Raw genomic sequence first — 23443 nt, forward strand, 5'->3', positions numbered from 1 at the left:
TTAACTTTATCAACACAACTTTCACAAGTACTTGTCACTTATCTAAATGCATGTCGTTTGTATCTATGTAGTACAGTTTAATCCACAATTAAAAATATTACATTCAAGGATACTAATGACATGACAATAAAACTCAATATTTTTATTTGTTAATCATTTATTAATGGGAAGTTTCCTTTCCTTTTGAAAAATTCTGATAACCAGATAGTGGTGTTGCATACTTTTAATCTTAACACTAGGGAGGCAGAGGCAGGTGGATGTCTGAATTTGAGGCCAGTCTGGTCTACAGAGTAAGTTAGTTCCAGGACAGCCAGTGCTACACATCAAAACCCCATCTTGAAAACTAAACAAATAAATCAAAAGGAAAAAATATTTCTGAGAGCACAGTAAGAAAAGTAGAAAATCAACCCTGCTTCTAATTCTCCTGCCCAGAGAGAAATATTAATGGATTATGTTAAAACAACTTAGGCTGACTTTTAAATTCAAAGATCTTCCTACCTCTACTTCCAAACTTCTGGAATTAAAGCCCTGTGCTACCACTCTTAGCCTATGTGAAATACTGAATACTCCAGGAAATAATGAAAAGCACTGTTATTTATCCGAGTTATTACTTACTGATTTCATAAGGGTTGATGGTCAGCTTTTTGTGTGGTCTCTTCAGCTGCTTGAGAATACCAGCAACAGCTGAGATGGCCATCTACAAACAGTTAATACACTTATATCAACATTGTGAAATCTCTTACAACATGCTGCACTGCCACAGAAACTGATTCTACTTCTTTCAAAAATACTTCCTCCCAAAGGAAGCCCGTATTCTTTCTTGGTAGGAGTGTAAACTCATACAGACTCTATGGAAATCAGTGTAGCAGTTTCTCAAAGACTGAAAAATAGAACTCTCATCTGACCCCACTCCTAGGACTTCCAAAGAACTCTACATTCTACCTCAGAGATACCTGTACAACTCTGATAGTTAATGAAAATGTATACCTTTCGAACAACGATTGCATCATGGTTGAGATTTTCAACAAAAAAACGTATGGCACGAAGCGGCAACACTCTGTCGTCTCTTAGGAGTAGAGACAGAAGCCCAATGCCTATATGCTCAAATTTCCATGGCCTGTAGGTTGAGATAGGGAGGTGGGTAGTGAGAGAGTTCATACAAATCACAGTACCCTTAAAAACCATTTACAATAAGAATCTGTTTTGGAACTTTTTCTTTGCTTTGTAGCCTCAGCCTCCTGAAAGCTGGGATCACAGGTATGTGAGCCCCTGCTAAGCTCTGTATTTGAAACATAATTTTTAAGTTTTTTAAGAATAAAAACAGGCCTACAGAAGAACACTGACACTATCAATACCCTAAACCTCTCCATGTCCCCCACTTAGTCTTCTAACATAAAAAAATACTCCATTAACACAATCATTCCTTTTTGCATGAAAAAAATGATCTCTAGAGCAGTTATGACAAATATTTCCATGGTTTAAAAAGCAAAACAAAACATTTTTTAAGGGGAAAAAAAAAACCTTTATACTCACAAATTTCTTTGCTCCACACCATCTAGTAAAGTATTTACCAAACTTTCATAGTTCCTTTTAAAAAATTCAGATAAGATATGAGTTTATTATATTACTAAGGCAAACATTAAATAATGTAATACTTCATTTGACCAGACTAAAAGTGAGAAGAGGAGATATAATGAACTACCTTAAACTCCTGATGTCCCGTCTCAGTGCAAAAAGGACTAGTATTATAAGCATGCCAAGCAAACCTTTCCTGAGTGTTCCAAAGTAAACATTAAAACTATTAAGTAACAACCAGAGTGAGCAATGCTCTGTCTGTATGGTATATTGGCTATCTGCAATCAAATAAGCAGGCTATGGGAGACCAGTATTCACAAAAACATTTCTGAAAACAAATTTGAGGGTTGTAGTTGGCATCCATATTCATAACATTTGGGATACTGAGGCAGGAAGAGCTCGTAAGCCCAGGAGTTTAAGACTGTGCAATATTTTGATTTAAAAAAAAAAAAAAAAAGGCATTCTCAAAAACAGTTAAGTAGATGTTCTATGGTAAATCTAAAACTGAGTTAGGAAGGCTACTGGGGAAGTTTTATCACTTCTTTTTATCTAAATCATGAATTTTTCTGGTCCCCCAAATAAAAAACCAGTTTACTAATACCCTAATACCAAGTTTAATCAAAACTATTTCTGTAAGACCTATAAAGTAATGTACTAAACTTGAATTTAGGACTTAATTACACAGTACACCTATTGTACTATGTCTAATACATTGGTACCTAAACACAATCAAAGGCAATTCATAACTTTTATGTCTAGCATGCTTTCATTTTTAAAATTCCAAACTGAAAAGGGTAAACTTGTTTTTCTTCAACAATCACCTCCCAACTGTTTTGGATTTTCTCAGAAATCAATGTACAGTGGTAAGTTACATTTATATTTTATAACTGATCAAAAATGTATTAATTGCAATATTTTCTGTCTTAGCAGAAAGTTCATCAATTACCTTAGGGCATCGGCATTCTTTTCCTGCTGGCGCTTCTGTCCTTCTTTAATTTTTTCCGGGCTAAGTAGCGTCTGATTAATAGAAGGATTCTTTGATTGTTCAAGTAATTCTGCTATTGCAGCACATGGCTTTGGAATCTTATTAAAAAGAAAAAGAAAAAAAAAACAAAAACAAAAAACAACAAACATAAAAAAAAGTAGAGTCATGACACTATAATGTGGACTATTTAATTAAAAGAAAAAAGGGCAATTACTACCAAGCCTGATGGCCTGAGTCCAAGTCTTAGAACTCTATCTATATGGGTATGGAGAGAACTGATTCCTATAATTTGTCACCAGATCTCTACATGTGCACTGGTGAGTGCAAACACACACTCTTATACATCTATAAAAAAAAAAATGTAATGATTATGCTTTCAGGCCAGGGACTGAATTCAGGTGATCAGGTTTGGTGACAAACACATTTCCCATTGGGCCATTTTGCTGGACCAGTAGTTTGGTAATTTCATCTTGAGTTACTATGACTATTAGTTTTTAAACAATAATCTACCTGGGTATGGTAGTGCATGCCTGTAATCAGAGCACTCAGGAGATGAAGGCAGGAGGATCAAGAATTCAAGGCCAGCCTGGACTACAGAACACCAATTATACGTAGTTGGGGGTGGGGGGAACCAACTCTAATATAAGGACAGTTTCAAAGAGCAAGAGGTGCATTTATAGCCATAGTTATAATCCTGGTCATTAGGATGCAAATCATAACCAATTCCAGGAAAGAAGGAACTCAACTATCTTCACCTTTCTGTCCATCATGTTGCACTATGGAAGTAAGGATGTATACGTTCTACCTTCTCAGATGGTCAAAAAAAGGTGACTCATGCATGTAATCCCAGCATGTGGGAGGCTAAAGCAGGAGGATTGCTACAAGTTTGAGAGTAGCATGGACTACAGAGTGAGTCACTACTCACATTAAATGATGCCTTATATCTATTCGAGAACCAGTAAAATTTCCTTCTCATTCATAAAAAATCTAGTTTTAATATTCTGCACGAGATCTCTATAAGTTATGAATCTAGCTAGTGGCAAATCTTTAAAACACCCATCATGACTGGGCATGGCAGGTCATGACTACAATCCCGGCACTCAAGAAGCAGGAGTGTTGTGTGATATTTTGAATTCACTCTGACATACCCGATAAACTTCCAATAAAGTTTACATTGAATCAAGTGTGGAACTAGCTGTTAGCTGACCAAAATTAGCCATACAGGTTTTGGAGTAATGAGGACATATAGAGAGATACAGGAAGTAGTAGGAAAGAGGTTTAGAAAGATTCTTGGCCTTTTAGGATTGATGAAAGAGAGAAGAGATCACTGGTCACTTCTCCACTGCTTCTCTAGTGGAGAATAGTTTGTTACCCCGATATCTGATGAAGATAAATTCACAGGGAGTTCGAGACTTGTCTGCTCTACAAAGCAGGTACCAGGCCAGCCAGAGAGGGAAAAAAAGAGAAGGGAAAGTGAGGGGAGGTAAGGTAGGGAAATGCAATGGAGGCATACATTGATCAATGGGAAATACAGCAAGGGTAACTACTGTAGCTTCTTGGTAGAAATGACTTGACTCTTTTCCATATCACTCCAATTTGGTGTTCCAACCCTGTTGTTTACAATAATCATCACTAAAAAGCGTTAAATGAAAAAAGAAAGTTAATGCTTTTTAAAAACTTATAAACATGCCAAAATATTAGTACAGAAAAAAGGGAAAGACATGGAAAATAAAATACAAGCCAGAATTTCCAGTAAAATATGCATGAACAAATAAATGGTTTGCTTACTGTGAAGTCCAAGCCAATTGTTTCATATTGTCTATGAATCTTTTCTGCAAGGTCATCAAATAGTCTCACTATTGACGGCTTTTCCAGTGACATTGCTTGGCTAAGCCCTGAAGAAACAAGTGCTGGCCAAGTCTGCACAATACAGTCCCAATCATGAAGGTTTGCCAGACACACACCACTATGATTTCCAAGTAGACAATATAAGGCTCCCTATGAGAACAATTTACATGGAAAAGTAAGAGGAATGGTTGAGTCCAACATGTGTTTCAATTTTTACATTGATTATTTACATACAGTTGATCTACAAATAGTTCATATACTTAATGTATTGCTTTTAAAAACCTGAACTTGAAATTTAACCAAGTAGCATTCATTATGTTTTTTCTAAGTCATTTGATGGAGGATTTGCTAAAGAATGGCTACTTGGCAATATAAAAAGGTAAGAATGTTTGTTGGAACACAGATTCTACTCTTATTTTCCTCAAGTATAATAATGGTCTTGAAATGAACTAAGGAGTACTTGTAGGGCCTAAAGTTTGAAATAATTTATCAAATAACAGCTAACACTAAGTTGCTAAATGTGTTACCAAACATGTGAAAGCTCAGTTACTCAGAATAGGTGGAAGGAGGGGCTGGAGGATGGATATGATGACATACATTAAACACTACTTATTTATACTACATATTTTTTCAACTGACAAAATCTCTAATCAGGTGGTTCTGATGAAGCAGATACATTTTCTATTAGTATCAAAAAGTGTTGCTAATTACAGAACACTCAATTTTAGATTTGGATCCGAAGTTGGATTGTTACCCATTGCATAATCTAATCCCCTCTAGAGGCTCTATGTATGGTCACTGCTAATTTTGACCCCTCTAATGCTGTCCATATAAAACATTTCTAACAAAATTGACCAATATATGATCTAATAAGGGAGACCTTCCAGAAAGAACATCCAGCACTGGGGTAAGAAGTCAGCCACCAGAAAGAAAAGAAAAAAGGAAATGGTAGGTTGCTTGGTATCAATCCCAAGCACTAATCTCCAACACTGTGACATGAAGATGAACAAACTATATAAAAGAATACTTGTTCTAATAAAACTTTAAAAGTAACTAAGCCTGGCCTATTGAGCTGTGTCTTACAAATTAACTTCAATCGAAGGAACATGTTTAGTGCTCATCTTACTCCTCTCCAGAAAGTGGGCATTAGTGTCTTCTTCCTGAAAGGTCTGTTTATTGCCTTCCATGACTATTCCTCTCTTGTCAGGGTATCGCAGTAAGTTTTGCTGTTTGGCCTCTAATTTTTCATTTTGTTTTCAGATGGGATTTCACCATGTTGCTCAGGCTTGCCTTAAACTCTTGGGTTCAAGGGATCTCCTACCTGCCCTATAACTACTTACACAATCAAGAACTCAGTGATGCAAACTCCCATGTTTTAGTGCCCTCATGTTTAGCCACCAACCCCTAACTCTTTTCTATCCTTAATATCTCTCAATCAACTTACAAAGACTATACTTTACCTGTAAAATATCTTGTCTTCTTCCTTTTTCTGCTCTCAGTTGCTCAAAATGACTTTTTATTTCTTCCTGTCCCTGGTCCTCCCTTCACTGGTTATACTACTCAGCTATTTTCTACAGGGTCTGCACCCTGTATGTCTCCATACCATTAATCAGGACAAAATGTCCTAGTAACTTAAGCTTACATGCATTTTAAGAATTCAATAAAGCAAATATAACAAAATATTAAATGCAGAACCTGAATATCACATATATGGGTATTTACTGTAGGCATTAAAACAGAACCTATACCTTGAACTGCTGCTGTGTGACATCCTGTCTATCAGGTCGTAAAAACTCCAAAACCAAAGGGATGATATCTCTGCAACAGAAATTATATGCTCCCAATGCAGCAAAAAATGTTTGCTGAGCCTTGTTTCTGACCTGGGAAAAATTCACAAAGATTTAAAATGATGTCTAATGAAGCATAAAAAATAAAGGATGATACCCTAAAAAGTAAGCAAATGATTATTAAAAGGAAAATAATATCATGTGCCTCTCTTTGATGAAAAGAAGTTGAATGGCACTCATGGGCTACAGTTAATAACACTGCTGAAAGCAAACAGCAGACACTCTTAAGTCACTGTTGATGAGAAGATAAGGTTTCCTTATGTCCATACACAGGAAATTACCAAGATAGAAGGAACTAGTATACAGAAATCTTGTAATTTCTCTGTTCTATGTGCTAGGATGTAATCTTTTGGTCCTATACTATTATTAAGAGATAGACTACATGTTAGTAACTCTCTGAAACCCAAGCATCACATACAGCCATCCTAGGTTAGTCTTCAAAATTCCATAGAATTACATTGGAGAATCATTCTACCAGCATAATCTCTAAAATTTACAACAGAGAAATAATTTAAGAAGGACGTGGCGGTCCCTATGCCTCCACCCAGCACTTTGAAGGTGGAGGCAGGTGAACTGAAGTTCAAGACCAGTCTGGCTAAATAGCAAGGCCATGTTGAAGAAAGGCTCAGGGCTCTTAAAAGAGAAGCAATTAACCAGGCATGGTAGCAGACCCCTTTAATCCCAGCAAAGGGAGGATCTCTTGAGTTGAAGGCCAGCCTGATCTACAAAATGAGCTTCAGGACAGTCAGGGCTACAGAGAAAGCCTGTCTTGGAAAAGAGAGATGGGGGGGGGGGGGGGGTTTGCAATTATACTACCAACAAATGTTTTCCAATGCACATTGTGGCAAATTTGAGTATATTTGAAATTTGAAAGCTATTTCCAATGGCACTGGGGTGGGGTGGGGCTAGGGCAGGTCACTAAATTTTAGATCTGGTTCTCTTGCTTTCTGGATTTGGGGTCCTACATGAGGGAAACTGGGAAAACTAGGATATTTAGATTTCATGTAAGAAAATGATAGTATTGGAGAGAGTAGTCTCACCTGACTGTACGAACTTGTAGACAATCGAAGAAGATCTCTGATCATATCTTGATGTATTCTTTTATACTCACAACCCTCAACAGTTAGTGTTCGCAACTTTAAAAAGAAACAATATAAATCAAGTCTTGAAGTGTTTACTGAAAGTCCACTTAATTATGAAAAGCACCACAGTCATTATTCATTAGCATGTCAAGAAGTAATAATCTAGACACTTGCCTCATGCTGCAGCATCACTCTATCAATTAGCAGTGCTCTGATATGTTGCTTTTTTCCATGGAGCTGGAAAACAAAATAGATAATATCTCAATGTTTTCACTAAGTGACTTCAACAGTGAGTTCCTGAATCCCCTAATGAAAACTTACCTCAAAATAAGGACACAGCCAGGTACGGCAGTGCATACTTTTAACCTTAGAGGTAGGTAGATCTCTGAGTTCTAGGCCACTCAGGGCTACATAGATTGACCAAATCTCAAAACAAAACAAACCAGCCAACTAACCAAACATACAAATAATAAACCCAGTAACAACTACAACAACAAAAATGTCAATCCAAACCTAAACCAGGAAAATGGACATAGGGCAGAAAAAATGGATGAGGAACATATGCAACTGTCACACATGTCTTACAACCTAGGTTCAACTCTTGGGACCTACATGTTCGAAAGAAAGAGCTGACTTTTCTAAGTTGTTTTTTGAGCTTCGATTTCACAGATACATGCTCCCCCCACACAAACAGATATAACAAAAAATTACCTTTAATTGTTACAAATGATTATTTTTTATTACATTAGTAAAAAGCTCCAATTTTACCTTTTGTCTAAACCTTCCAATCTGTATCTTAAAAGCTCCTATTCAGACTCTCTTCACCTAGATTCTAACTGTATCAGAACATTTTAATATTCCTTTATACTAATTTTCAATCAGGTGTGGTGGCTCATGCTTAAAATACATATTCCTTTAGTGGATCTCCACTTCTGAATATAAATCCACAGAACTTTCTTACAACAAAACCATTGACCTTTACATTCTAGCACTCTTCTACAGCCTGCCATAATTCCCATTTCTTTTTCACATACTCTTCTATCTCCAGTATCTAGCACAAGTAACATACAGGCACCTAATATTTTATTATTACATAGTAAGAATCTTATGGCAAAAAAAAAAAAAGAAGAAGAAGAACATTGGTTTTATGGAATATTCTTTTTTGTTTGTTTTTGTGTTTGGTTTTTCCGAGACAGGGTTTTTCTGTGTAGCTTTGTAGACCAGGATGGTCTACAGAGATCCACCTGCCTCTGCTTCCCAAAGGCTGGGATTAAAGGCGTGCACCACCAACACCTGTCTCGTGCAATATTCTTAAACTATTACTTTTACTTATAGGGCAAATTTCCTCTAAAACAATAATCCTCAAATTAGGACTACTATACATCTTTTCAAAAACAATAATTCAGAATTTCAGGTGGAAATACTGACCCGATTTTCCATTGATTTCTTTACTAAGTTAAAGCTTTTCCATCGGGAGTCAAATTCATGTTTATGAGATCCTTGGAATTGCAGAAGGTCTCCAATAATCTGTGTCAAAGAATTTCAACATTTATTCAGAAGTCACCAGTCAATCCCAAAACATTAACAATTATGGAGTCACTTCTACCTTTATGATGAGAAACAATGATTTGGTATCATCTTCTGAATTATCAAGTATGTGGTCTAAAATAGGAGGAGACAAAATTTTTAGCCAACATTTTAAATATTATAAACCCCAAACTGCTTCTTAAAGAGATTAAAAAAAAAAAAAAAAGTGGATATTCTCCCTATTTCTAAAAAATGTTAAGCTGGGCGTTGGTGGCGCACGCCTTTAATCCCATCACTCGGGAGGCAGAGGCAGGAGAATCTCTGTGAGTTCAAGGCCAGCCTGGTCTACAAAAGCTAGTTCCAGGACAGCCTCCAAAGCCACAGAGGAATACAGGCAAGTTACAGGCATGTATACTTACTAAGAAGTTTCCGTATGACTCTAGCAATTGCTTCTCGGTGGTTCTCTCGGGATGGGTCTATTTAAAAAATAAATAAGAGAAGGTATTTTAGATATGAAAAGTTGCTCATTTTATTCCAGTTTTTAACGATGGCTTACCCTAAGATCCTTCTTAAAAGGTAAAGGGGGAGGGGGAGACAAATGACTTTGACTTAACATAGTTAAATTAGTGGCTGTGTAGGACACAGACTAACACTCAAAATCACATTTAAGGATCTAGGTTAAGCATTGAGGCACACTTTTTTTTTTTTTTTTCTTTTTCTTTTTTGGTTTTTCCACACAGGGTTTCTCTGTGTAGCTTTGGAGCCTATTCTGGCACTCACTCTGGAGACCAGGCTGGCCTCGAACTCACAGAGATCTGCCTGCCTTTGGCTCCCAAGTGCTGGGATTAAAGATGTGTGCCACCAACGCCTGGCTAAACCTTTAACTTTAACATCTCAGAGAGTTAAGATGGGTGGGGTATGGCAAGGGGTTTAATGCTAGGCAGGTCTACAAAGCATGACTGTCTCTAATCACTGTATAAATGAAAACATAAACATTTGTACACATTTGTAATTCTAGCATTTGGGAAGAAGAGGCAAAAAGATAAGGATCTAAAGGCAACATGGTGCCACATGAGATTGGTCTCAAACAACCAAAATAAAATGATTATTTATAAAATCTGTTGTCAAGAAAGAGAGATAGATGAGGGGTTAAAATCACTTGCTGCTCTTACAGAGGATGTGAGTTCAGTTCTCAGTACCCACATGGCATCTCATGATCAGCTGTAACTCCATTTCCAGGGGATTTTGAGACCTTCTCACCTCCATGGGAATGTGGCAAACATATATACAGAAAACACTTACACACATAAAATAAAAAAATATATAATTTTATGAAGTGGGGGAGGGGAAAGAGAAAACACTGCTGTGAACATTTTAAAGTCCCTAGCTACAAATTAGAAACCACAAAGACTTGAGACTCTTTAAAGTTACAGATGACCCAAATTCAGCAATTGACCTTAGAAATTAATGTATAGAATTAATTCTCTTATTATCCCTGACTGAGAAAATTTACTGAGTTTCTATTAAGGTTGAAGACTGAAGTTAACATTAGTATAATAATATATAGTATGTGTGTATGTGTGTGGGGGGGTGGGGGGGTGTTGCTAGGAATTGACCCTGAGCCTCAAGCATATATGTCCTCTGTCACTGAGGACGATCCCAGTGATTGATATACTAATACAAAATTTAAGGGTTGGGGTGTCTCTTGTGTATGATCTCCCAGCACCACTTCAAAAAACGAAATTGAATTCAACTGGCTGGATGGAAATTTACAATGACTATCAGACAATAAAGGCTACAATCTTCCCATTCAAATTAATGTATCACCCTAAAAGAATTGAAAACATGGCTGGTGAGATGGCTTAGCTGATAAATATCTTTCCATAAAAGTGGTAGCATAGGCTTGAGCCCCAGAGCCAACACATCGGAAAGAGAATCCATTCCTGTGAACATGGAATGTAAATATACATTCAAAAAATAAACAACTGTACTTGTAATTAAAAAAGAATTAAAACATAAATACATAAATGAATGTTATATAGCAAAGTTTACATCTGAACACAGAAAGCAATTAAATTTATGGAGCCAATTCCTTTTATTCACTGGCAATTCTTTAATAATTTCTAAAGCCAGAGGTAGAGACAGGCAGATTTCTATGAGTCTGAGGCCAGCCTGGGCTACATGAGACCCTGTCTCAATAAACAAACAAACAAACAAACAAACAAACAATCATCTAGTTTCTTGAAAAGAAAATGACTACTGCATACTGAGTATATTTTACATATTACAAAGGATCTAAGAACTGTAAGTACAAAGTGTGTCCATTCTAAGTGCTACAAAGAAGTTAGACAGATAGCCCCTGCAGATTACTAAGTGTTACAAAGAAGTTAGACAGCCTCTGCAGAGTACTTCAGTTAGTATTCACATACCATGTTCCAGTCCAGTATACAATTTTGTTTCCTCTAAGGACACCATAGTTGGTACCCTGTTTAAAAACAAGAGAAAATGCATTTACTAACAATATCAACACAAACGGTCAAAGGAAAAAGTTTCATTGTTACGATGTTGAATGCTACTCTTCATCAGTACTTCAATTCTTTACTCTTGTGAAGATTAATGCTGCTGTCTCAGTAAAGAAGCACAGTAACTAACTTGAAGAAAATGTTCTTCAGTGCCTTCAAGGGGGAAAAAAAATCATCTCTCAATGGACATTATATTGATAACTGAATATTCAAGTGGAAAGGCTTAAATTTGATAAGCATTTATTCATCTGCACAATTAAAATTCAGCTTCATAATTATATAATTATACTTTAAAACTCAGTCAACTTTTATTGCTGAAGCATCTAATAGCACACAAGGTTCTCTATAAATAATTTACTCTTTCTCTTTAAATCTGCAAAATGAACATTTCCTAACACCAGAGTGAAATGGCATTTCTAAATTGGTATGTAGAAATACTAAATCTCAACTAAAGTTCAGTCACAAGCCAGGAATAGTGGCTCATGCTATAATCCCAGTACCCAGTTCAAGGTCTGGCTGGGGCTACATAGTGATCTTAAGCCTAGACGGAACTAAAAAAGGTAAAATTGTCTTTAAAATATCAAAAACCTGCCCAAAAGAAGTGTCAGTACAACCAGAACCAGCTAGTTAAATTCAACAAATGGCTGAGCATTAACCTATAGATTTAAAAGAACACATTTTATTGGAGAATAAGAATTTATACATATGCATGTATAATATGTATCTTCCATGGAAATCTTTAATTTTCAAAATTTCAAAATAGAAGACTTAGTTCAATGGCCATTTTAATAAAGAAATGATACCTTCTAAGAGGTGGAACATAGGTACAAATGTAAAAGAACCACACAGTGAACAAATTCAACACAGGGCTACTTTATAATAAACAGAAACTGCATTTATTACCTAACACTAATGAGCTTACAACATGTGTAACAGGGAATAAAACACCACTTTTAAATCAACATATCCCCAAAGGTACCCCACAAAGCAGCTAAATTCAAAGCATTATTCCCGTCACAATATCTGACTTAACAAATCCTGATCATAGCTAATGACTTCAAAGTGGTGAAGTGCCAGTTTCTCAGCTATGCTGGTTATAATAATTCAGTGCCTAGGACAGCAGATCTCAGGACCAAACCTACAGGACATACACAAGGAATGGCTCTTTTTCACTAATGTACTTTATAAGATTCATTAACATATTATAGCATTAAACCACTAATTCTCTTTTCTGAGGTTTTCTAAAAGTTAGCTTTCTTTCTATAGATTTTCAACCCTTGGCAAAGCTTACAAATTTCAGCATTTCAACTTTTTATGATCAGAAATAAATATGTATCCTAAAATCAAAGTCAGAAAAGAATAAGACCCCTTACTAATAAACTTCAAGTTGCTACTGAAATTAGATATTAGTACTAAATAGAAAAGTACAATGAAAATGATCTTGGTAGATCACAAGAAAGTTGTTGTGGCTGGTTTATGAGAACAGATTCACTGGTGATACAAATCTAATTAGTTGTCTAAAGTAAAAATACAACTTTACTCAAATCATACTCACTACTACATAATAATAAGTGCTTCAGTCACACTAACTTAATAAGACTAAAATTAATTTCTACAGCCAATTATTTTCCATAACTGTTACTGTATCAAAAAATAATATCAAAGGCACCATCAATGACTTACTTGATGCACAAGCCCAGGCTATGAGTTCAGACCCCAGCACCTAAGCTGAATGTGGTGGCACAGTGCTGGGAAACGGAATGAAAAAGAATCTCCAGGGCTCACTGGCCAGCCACTCTAGACAAAGCAGCAAGCCCAGCTACAGTGAGAAAGCCTGTCTCAAAAACTAAGATGGAGAAGAGTAGGGGAAGACATCCAGTAACATCCCCTGGATTCCACATATGTACCCCCCCATAGACACATATAATACGCATATATATATATATGCATATATATTATTACACACACAAATGCTTTTATTGAATAGTGTTTCATTACATGCATTTCTAGCTCTTGTAACATCAATCATATTTAAGACAAGTAACGCCTGAAAAATCTGAAGCTAAGTTTTTAAATATATGTGTCAGTTCTGCATTGCTAATTAAATAAAAATAAAGCACCCTGCATTGTTTCGTGGTCTGTTAGCTAACATCAAATGGGGGTGGGGGGACCTACCTTGTGTAAGGTTTTAAAATATTAAAACTTAAAAATGGTATATACTTTTCCTATTTTTGAAACACAACATACAACTTCCATGTCATTCAGATATACGGTACTTAATTATTAAGCTTTAACTTTGTTACCCAGAATTCCCTTTTATATTCATTTATATAAGAATCAACTTAAATTGTATCTTTCTACCTATCACAAAATAGACTTTAGTTGGTTTGACATATTTTACAGCAAATGTTTCTTAACAAGTATATATAGTCATATGAGGTAGTACGTGCCTATATACTCAGGAAGCTGAGGCAGGAGAATCACCTCAAGTTTGAGGCCAGCGTGGGTTACATAAACATAACAAATAAACAAAAAACAATAGAAGCAAAATCTGTAGTTTAAGTTCCATATATTATGTTTTGAGGAAGAAACATAATTCTAAAAAAATAATTCCAACATAACACATTGTAAGCAGCTCTACATATGTAATAATAATGAAGTAAAATCAGCTCCATTGTTCCTAGACCAGGTCACCCAACTTATAACAAAACATCTTGGACTTTGGGTTACTACCACATTATCTGCACCACTAGATGGCAATCTTCCTAAGGTAGAATTAGAACAATAGTCACTGGTAGAAAACAGGATGCTAGAACCATAAAGAAATGACAAAAACATAAAAGCAAAATATACAAGTATGTACAAAGACTGCATCAATTGTCATGAAATAGGCACAAACAATATTATACACAGGTCTTCTAGTGTGCAAGTAAAAGAACACCTTGCCTTCTTCCCAAGAACCCCCTCCCTTCCCTGAATAAAATAAATATATCAAGCTACCAGCAGCTTTCCCCCCTTAATGTACAAGTGTTTCACAAGAGACAGGTGGCCATTTCTGTGTACCCAGCTCTCTGTATCAGTAACAGCTGAAAATAACACAACTGAAATGCTCCTCTATGCTACCATGCCAACAGAGAGTTGCTAAGAGAAACTTTACATACTGGAGACTTAAAAGTAACTGTGAGAATAGATTTTCATGTCTGACATTCAAAGCTTAAAAAAAAAAAAAGAAAAAAAGAAAAAAAGAAAATAATCACAAGGCGAAATAAGGAGAAAACAGGGTTACTCACCGTGGAGTAGTAACTGTTTCCTGTTCTGTGTGCAGCTTCCCCAGCAGTGCTGGGTAGTTTCCTGGAGGTGCCAAGAGAGGTTAGCTAGCCCTGCCCCTCATTGTATACACAACACATCCTTTCACACATCAATGAAATGGTCTCAAGCTTAGACGGTAAGAATTTTTTTGAGTGGACAGTTAGTAAAAGCTGAGATCTCAAAGAATGATTTGACTATAATGTAACAGATCAGAAGAAAGGAAAAGGAAGTAAAGGAAGTATTCTGAGATGAAAATGGTGACTCCTCTACCTTGAGTAACCCTGTTTTTTAGATGTTAGTTTCTGCATCCTGTAATAGTTGGTTAGACCTAAAGGATCATAACAGAAAGTGGACTGAAAAAGGAGAAAACTGAGGGTTTCAGGATTAAAGGCAAATGTCCAAAGTTTCTGTGTGACAATGGAAAGACATAATCCAATTTTCAGTATACAGGTAGCTGTATGTCCTAACTACTGCAGGAATAGTCCCAGGAACAAAGCAAGGAGAGATTCCATTCTAAGATTCATTCAACAATGCATGGCAATGAGAATAACTGCTAAAACTTCAAGTTGTATTAAAGTGACAGGATTTTTAGACTTTATTACCCTCAAGGACCTTTTATCATATCTATATTTTGACACTTGAAGGCTTAATGATAATTAAAGGTATTTAGGGTCCTACATATGGTACATCATTTATTTTTATACTTTGGATTTAGCTTTTTATATTTGTCTGTCACTCATTGAGTAGCGTAAGAAAAAAAAGTTTTGCATTTAGTAGCCATTTCACCAATAGTGAAATTAAGATCATCACATAAACTTCATTAGAAACATAGAAGTAAAGTTTGTGTTTTTTCATCAGTTTTCCAGAGGACAAATACTATATTGGTAACAAATACAGAAAGCAAATCTGATACTAAGGAATCTGACTTGGAGCGTAACAGAATGAAACATTTTATATAACCAAGAATTGGATGAAAAATTTAAGTACAAACTGAACAATAATGCTTGAATTGTAAATAGTTCCCAAAATTGATCTGGTGTTTTAGAATTTAACTTAGTAAAGCTAACAAGAGATTACAGACAGCTGAGGTATTATTCTGATCCACTCTCTCCCCCATATCTGTGTTTCCCTTCATTCCCTACAGACTAAAACTCTACCTCAGTTCTCTCAGCTTTAATCTGCTGACAATCTCTTAAGAATTACACTCTGGTCACTCTTCACACTCAGTGTGTCACTTCTTGTTACAGGATGTATATAGCCAGTAACTTTTGTTTTCTCAATTTAGATTTGGAAAATTTTAAACAACTATTTTACTACAGGAAAATAAGCACTTTAGAAATTTTAAAGACTTTTTTATTAGTTTTAGATTCATTTACTTTCTGCAAATGGAAATGATGCACACAGGAAATACGAGCACAAAGTTATTCTTCACAGTTTTGGATAAAGACAATACAAGTTATCATTGGGAAGACTCTGTTAAGAACTACTTAAAAGTCAACAGAAAGTGCACTTTAAAAAAAAAAAAATTCCCATTTGGTAGATAAGAGCACTGGCTGTTTTTTCAGAGGACCTGGGTTTAAATCTCAGCACCCATATATGTGATGGCTCAAAACTGTCTATAACTCCAGTTCCATGGAAATCTGATGCCCATACATATAAAATAATAAAACAAAGAGTTTAAGTTCTTGCTTTGCAATTTAAATCAAAGAGATGATAATCTGTTTCTAACTCTAAATAATCTAGTTATTATTCTGCATAAATACAGAGCCCATGTTTTAAAATATAAATTAGATTTTAAAAACACATATTCAATGTGTTTTATATGATTTCATAATATTTTGTATTACATTTTTACCCAAAAAGTGAAGATTTCTGCCTCCACCTACCCCCATTTTTCTTTTTCTGAGACAAAGTCTCACTATGCCAGCCTCAATTTTCCAACATCCTACCTCAGCCTCTAGAGTGCTATAATTAAAGGCATGAGCCACCATGCCAGGCTAAATCTGAAAAATCTGAAGCAGAAAACTTTTCAGTCTGAAATATTTCTGGTGGAAACCCCTGAGTAGAACTCAGTGTCAATTTTATAATTTAAATAGTGTTGTTACCATGTATTTACTAATATAATGACTTTATTAGTAAAAGGCATATCATTATATAGAAATCAAATCAGTATTCTAATAAACAAGTATAGGAATTTTCCTGGGGGGGGGGGGAGAAAGGTTCAAACAAAATCTTGCTATGCATCCCAAGCTGGCCTCAAACTTGCAATTCTCCTTCTTCAGCTTCTCGGATACATACGTGATTACATGTGTGAACCATTGAATCTGGGTTATAAGGAACTTTTGTCATGATCAAAGTTTACTTCAAAAAAGAAAACTTAGGCTTGGTGGCTCACACCTGTAATCCCAAAACTCTGGAGACTTAAGGTAGAAGCACTGGTGTGAGTCTCAGGCTTAGCCAGGGATACAGAGTGAGACCTCAATCTCAAACAAAAACAACCAACCAACCAACCAAACAGAAAATCCCAGAAAGAAAGATGAAGACTTGCCTCAATTCATTATGAGAGCATACATGGCAGAGCTACATGCTGAGATGAACTGCAAGGCAAACATGTGAGCCTGCTCAACTGGCCATTTACCACTATATCCCAACCAGCATAAAACACATGTTTGAGCTTTTAAGACAAATTATTGCTTTAAATGGTCACAATTCTCCCTATTAACACATTCTGTAGAGTTCTACTGATACCCAAATGTGGTAAGCATGAGATAGTTTGTGTGTGCTATACAAGGATGTTTTTACAATATGGTACAGGGTTAAGGTCACTGAAGAGAAAAGGCTCAAAGGGCTTTCATTTTAAAATATATTTGAAATTAATCTTTTTAATAAAAACAAGTATCAGTAGAATTGTTCTTGTATCCAACTATACAATAAATGGGTAAAAATCTATATTTTTTCTTTTAAAGACACAGCAAGTCAGAGTTTCCGTCCTAACATAAAACTATTATTTTTAAACTTAACACTCTAAAGTTCAGTAATAAATATTTTTTTGGGTGAAATAATAGACAATTATGTTTGGAAAGTATAAATTCAAATGACTATACAAAATATGGTCACAGCCTGTTTAAACTACTCTTACCTCAAAGCCTTTTGTGATTCAATTAAAGAACAACAACAACAACAACAACAACAAAAAACCAAGCAAATAATCTCTCCCATCCCAGGGAAGCTATCTGCTCATTCCTATGTGGTTTCATTAACTTCCTCAGCAATGAGACAGATGCTGGGGATTCAGAACACTGAGCTAAGATCCAGCTGCTAACCCTTCATGCCAAGCGCATGTAGTGTCATGTCATGTCATGGCACCTCCATTTTGTGCTGCCCTGATGGCAGTGCCAGTGAAAGGGTTAAACTTTCTACATGATGTACCAAAGAGCAACACTGAAGAAACTGTTACTAAAAACACTCATCTACAGGATTCTAGGTCAATGCTCACTGCTGGCAAAATAGGGATGGTTTTGTTAGCTTGCTTGTTTAAAAAGAAGTATATTAATCCTAAATTATTACCTCCTAAATATTGTTTTTAAATGTATTAACATCTAAACATCTATCTTGCTATCATATAAAAATCTGTATAAACCCTTTAAGAATTACCTAAATTATACCTTAGGTATTTTTGCCCTAAGAGCTAAAAATATAAAATATTAATACAATTCAAAAACAATATCAAGAGCAATAGCAGTAGCCTATGAAATAGGTAAACTTAAAATATGTCAAATGGCAAAAGAGCAAAACAGGAAGGTTTGTTTTTTACTTACAAGTTAGTAACTGGCTCTCCTTTCAAAGGAGGTAGGAGGTTCCCTGAGCCAATCAAGCAGTTGTGTACTATAGTCAGACTCTGTAGAATATCATCTCTATACAACACAAAAGATATTGTCATATTTTAGAAGGTTCCTAATTCATTTTTAACAAGACTTCTAGAGTCTAGAGAAAAGAACAAAAACTTAGTATCTAATGGTCATGGACACAACAAATATCAGTTTTACAAATATGTTAGAGATACAACAAATATATTTAGTGCTAATAACAGACCTTTGTCACTTAAATGGGTTTTAAATAATTAGTCACAAGTAACAATTAACTGCACTCTGAGAAGCAAATTTTAATTTAATTTTAATTTAATAAATACAAAGATAGCTACTACTACTAACAAGAAACAATGGCAAAAATGTCTACTTTACTTCAAATTTCAAACATGGAATTGGAAAACAGAAAAAAAAACCCAAAAATCTAGCTACACTTTTGCTTCCAAAAAGGAGTTTAGCATATTGCATAAGTCACTGTTAGTCAGATTTCTTCCTCCAAATCTGTCCTTATTTATGTCTATTAAAGATTTCTGGCATTTGGCACACACTATAAATCTCTTGCTATTATTTTAGTAATCGTCAAAACTTCAAACTATAAAAGCATAAAAGATTAAAAAATAACCCGTTTCTTGTGAAATTGCTATAGAAAAGAAAGAAAATCTCAGTTAAGTAAGCTCAATGTCAACAATGAGAGCTACTAAAAAGAAGCAATAAATCCAATATTCAGTAGACTAGGTAGGTACCTTCAAGGGGCTACACCTTACCTATAGTTTCCAAAATAAGCACCTGAAATCACTAAGTACAAGTGTTTCTGTCAAAAACTGGGAGGTTAAGATGGGAATTAGTTTCTCTATTTAAAATGGTTAGATGGGTTTAGTGTGGCGGTAGCGCACGCCTTTACTCCCAGAACTTGGGACGCATAGGCAGGTGGGTCTCTTCGTACAGCATGCATGGTCTATATGGTGAGATCCTGTCTCAAAATAAAACAAGAAAAGAAAAAAGAAAATACAAACAAACAGTATCAAAAACCTAAAATGTTTATATGGGGCTGAGATGGTAGGCACAGTGACTGCCTAGCATGATGTCCTGGGTTTGATCCCCAACATTGTACAATTTGGGCATGGTAGGACACACTTGGGAAATGGAAGCAGCAGGATTAGAGGTTTAGAGTCATCACTGGCCAGCTTTGACTATAAGAGGTCCTGTCTCAAAAACCAAAACAAAGCCTTATACAACCAAAAAACAAAAACCCCAGTTTCAACACCGATGAATTTTATTATAGTGTTCAATGTTTTTCTCAGTACACTTAATGCATATTTTCAAAACAAACATTGAATATGTTATATATCATGGAGCTGCAGAGATGGCTCAGAGAGATGGCTTAAGAGTACTTGTTTCTTCTTTTGCAGAGAACCTGGGTTCAGTTCCCAGCACCCACATTGTGGCTCATGACCATCAACTCCAGTTCCAGTTCCAAAAGCTTGTGACTTCGGTGGCCAGGCAAAACGCTTAATATACATAAAATAAAATATACCTTTCAAAAAAGATTTTTTAAAAAAGTAGACAGATGTATCAGATATACAGAGGTTGCTGCAGGCACTGAAGTTTGAAGAAAACTAACCTAGACATTTCAAGTTCTCCATCCCCACAACGTTGGAGTTTGATGAGTTCAGGCTGAAGAAAGGAGTCTAACAAATAGAAGGCGAAAGAGACTTCCTCTGAAGAAGGAACATGCCACTGGATCCCCAGATTCCACAGATCTCCAGGCTTACCCCAGTCCTAGAAACGAGAAGCTTTTCATTAAGCTGTAAAGTTTAACATATACACAATACCTATAAAGTTTAAAAGCAGCAGAAGTAATATGTCAATACATGCAAAAAAGACTAATGAAAATATCATTACTCCTTTACTATTGCTCCTGTAAAATGTCTCCCTACAGGCCACTTAATATGCATTTCCTGCAGGAGAGAAAGAAAGTTTACAGTAAGCTAGTTTAGGATGAAATTAGATATAATTATTGAGGTTAGGTGTGACCCAGACACTGCAGAAAGGTAGAAAACTGTCCAGGCATGGTGATGCACAGCAACTATCTAATAGAGCACAGGAGGAGCTGACACAGAAGATACAACTTCTAGCCATCCTAGGCTATGTAGCAGAAAGAGAGGGTAGAGGTTTAGCTCCATGACAAATTAAAATGCATGAGTCTAACACATTCCAGTAAGAGGGCTTTTTGTTTTGATTTATTCATTTATATGTATAAAGTGTTCTGCCCGCATGTATGCCTGCATGCAGGAAGAGAGCAACAGATCCCACTATAAATGGTTGTGAGCCACCATGTGGTTGCTGGGAATTGAACTCAGGACTTCAGGAAGAGCAGTCAGTGCTCTTAACCTCTGAGCCATCTCTCCAGCCCTCCAATAACAGTTATAAACAATGTACTTTAATATAAAGAACTGGGGCATTGAATGCTCCCGAGGACAGGGGCTTGTTTCCAGCATCCATGTGGTTGCTCACAACTCTCTGCCACTCCAGTTCCAGGGGATCTGATACCCTCTTCTAGCATTTGTAGGCAGCAGGAACACATATGGTTTACAGACATACACACAGACAAAATACCCACACTCAATAAACCAAACTTCTTCAAAAGACCTGATATTTTCATACATGGCAAGGAAAAACAGTATCTCTGAATTACTTAGAAAAAGAACCTAATAGATTTTTTTAATCCTAAATGATTGAAAATGCTTGCCTTGATAGGGAAGTATTCAGAAGGTGGCTTGTTAAAGCCACCCGGCACACTGCAGTACTCTGTGGGGTAGATTAGTGTGGTAGAACGAAGAAGATGATGCAGAAGGTTGCAAGACAGTGTGTAGCCCTGCTTACAGGTCAGGTGTAGGGTTCGATGGAGAATCTTCACAAGCTGCTCCCTGTACAGAAGCAACTTCTTCCCATCCACACGAGTAATCTGAAAAGACAGAAAAAAATACTCAAAGGCAGCTAGGCAGTGGTGGCGCAGAGTCTCAGGAGGCAGAAGCAGGTATACTGTGAGTTTCAGGTCATCGTGGTCTACAGATCAAGTTGCATCCAGGATAACCTGGCCTATGAAGAGAAACCCTATCTCAAAAAACAAAGACCAAACAAACAAACAAACAAAAAACCTCGAAGGCACTGGTTTTAAGTCTAGAATCAATAATCAATTCAAGGTTTGGTATTTGACATCACAATAGCTTTAAAAAAGGTTTCTGCAAATGACTTTAAATCATTTCAGAAATGTAATTTTTAATTATATCTTAACAATTAACTTTTTAAAATCAAACCACATCTTCTAACCTTATGCTTTCACATGCCAAGATCCCTTTCAAAAAACCCATATCTTAAAAAACAAAACAAAACAAAAACTATGTACTTAAATTTCTAAACTATCTCATAATGAAAATTCAAGTTTGATTGGCAATCAAATTTTTAATGTAAAAGATAGTCAAGTCAGGCACGGTGGTACACACAAACACTGTCAATCCCAGCATTCCAGAGGGAAAGACAGGCAGATCTCTGTGAGTCTGAGGCCAGCCTGGGCTATATATTGACAACCCGTTGTCCCTTCCCCCTCCCCCCCAAACAAACAATGAGCTGGGCATGGTGGCTCAAAACTTTAATCCCAGAACTCCCGGGGGAAGATGCTGTAGGGTTTCTGTGAGCTTGAGGCCAGCCTGATCTATAGATTTGAGTTTCAGAACAGTCAGACCTACACAGAAACCATGTCTCAAAAAACAAAAACACACAAAGCAACAAAAATCCATAAAAATAAAATGAACACAAATAAAAATTCCAAATCTGATAAACTCCTAACTAATAAATTATTTATCTTTTAATAAAAAAGTGGACTGGGAACATTTTCATCTAATTTCACCATAATAGACGCCTGGGCCTGCTGATGCATGCCTATAATCCCAGCATGAGTGTAAGAAAGAAAGAAAGATTACCATGAGTTCCAGACGGGTGTAGGAAATATGACGAGACCTACTCTCATTAAAACAACAAAAGTCCCCAAATATCTGGCTTTTTCATATGCCTTACCATCAACCTAACAACAAAAAAAGACTAAACTCTAGAAGCAAGCAAACACTTCCTTCCAAACAATTACCTCAGACAGAAGCTGAAGGTTCCACAGCAACTCCTTATCTAGCTCCTCTTCCTTTAATACATCATCATCTAAAATGGCAAAATAGCACCAGAAAAGAATCATGAGCCCACTGGATATTTTATGTTAAAATATTTCTATTTTACATTCCTAATAGTTCAGAAAAATCTTTCAGGGAGACTTAAGTCTTGATAAAAGTGAAGTCACTACAAAGGAAATGGAAATCAATGTTTAAGATAATAACCAAGTGGTGGCAGCACAAACCATTAATCCTGGCACTGGGGAAGCAGAGGGAGATGGATCTCTGTGAGCTCCAGGACAGCCAGGGCTACATAGAGAGACATTTCTCTAAAAACAAACAAACAGGTAACAAATAAAAATATAAATATTAACTGAGTTCTAGGAGTGAAGAAAAACTATATCTAAAATTACACAGATAGAAGAATGATGTTTTCATTTTTCTGACTTACTCATTGTAAGCTGAGTTATAACACCGTAGCAGTGAGGAACAAAGAGCTTCAGGGATTCTTCTGGGCAGCACTGAAAATGTTTTGTATAAATAAGGTGTCATTTTTTTTTCCCCCTTTGGTAAAGTAAATACTCAACAGTCACAAAATATGAAGCAGTACTATTTTCACTGGCAAGAGCAATGTGTCTTAGTAGCAAGTACTGATGAAATAACTAACCCCATGCCCGTCACCCAAGAAGCTGGGTAGGAAGACAGAATGTTTGAGGCCAACCTGG

At 36.1% G+C, this 23443-nt stretch overlaps 1 protein-coding gene across 2 annotated transcripts in view; it reads right to left on the reverse strand.

Annotated features, from left to right (window-relative positions):
• Window positions 1–23443, reverse strand: part of Psme4 (proteasome activator subunit 4) — a 105219-nt gene that overhangs the window by 28623 nt on the left and 53153 nt on the right. For both annotated transcript variants that reach the window (XM_027387689.2, XM_027387691.2), the window contains 17 exons: window positions 23170–23239; window positions 22703–22770; window positions 21311–21526; window positions 20183–20340; window positions 18514–18609; window positions 11294–11349; window positions 9284–9340; window positions 8944–8999; window positions 8766–8864; window positions 7512–7574; window positions 7296–7391; window positions 6157–6288; window positions 4349–4558; window positions 2522–2658; window positions 1534–1587; window positions 988–1117; window positions 616–697 (listed from right to left, as the gene is read on the reverse strand). In XM_027387689.2, coding sequence (XP_027243490.1) covers window positions 616–697; window positions 988–1117; window positions 1534–1587; window positions 2522–2658; window positions 4349–4558; window positions 6157–6288; window positions 7296–7391; window positions 7512–7574; window positions 8766–8864; window positions 8944–8999; window positions 9284–9340; window positions 11294–11349; window positions 18514–18609; window positions 20183–20340; window positions 21311–21526; window positions 22703–22770; window positions 23170–23239 — 1780 coding nt within the window. The remainder of the gene's footprint in view (window positions 1–615; window positions 698–987; window positions 1118–1533; window positions 1588–2521; window positions 2659–4348; window positions 4559–6156; window positions 6289–7295; window positions 7392–7511; window positions 7575–8765; window positions 8865–8943; window positions 9000–9283; window positions 9341–11293; window positions 11350–18513; window positions 18610–20182; window positions 20341–21310; window positions 21527–22702; window positions 22771–23169; window positions 23240–23443) is intronic.

This window comes from Cricetulus griseus (genome assembly GCF_003668045.3).
Source record: "Cricetulus griseus strain 17A/GY chromosome 1 unlocalized genomic scaffold, alternate assembly CriGri-PICRH-1.0 chr1_1, whole genome shotgun sequence".
Taxonomy (NCBI): Eukaryota; Metazoa; Chordata; class Mammalia; order Rodentia; family Cricetidae; genus Cricetulus; species Cricetulus griseus.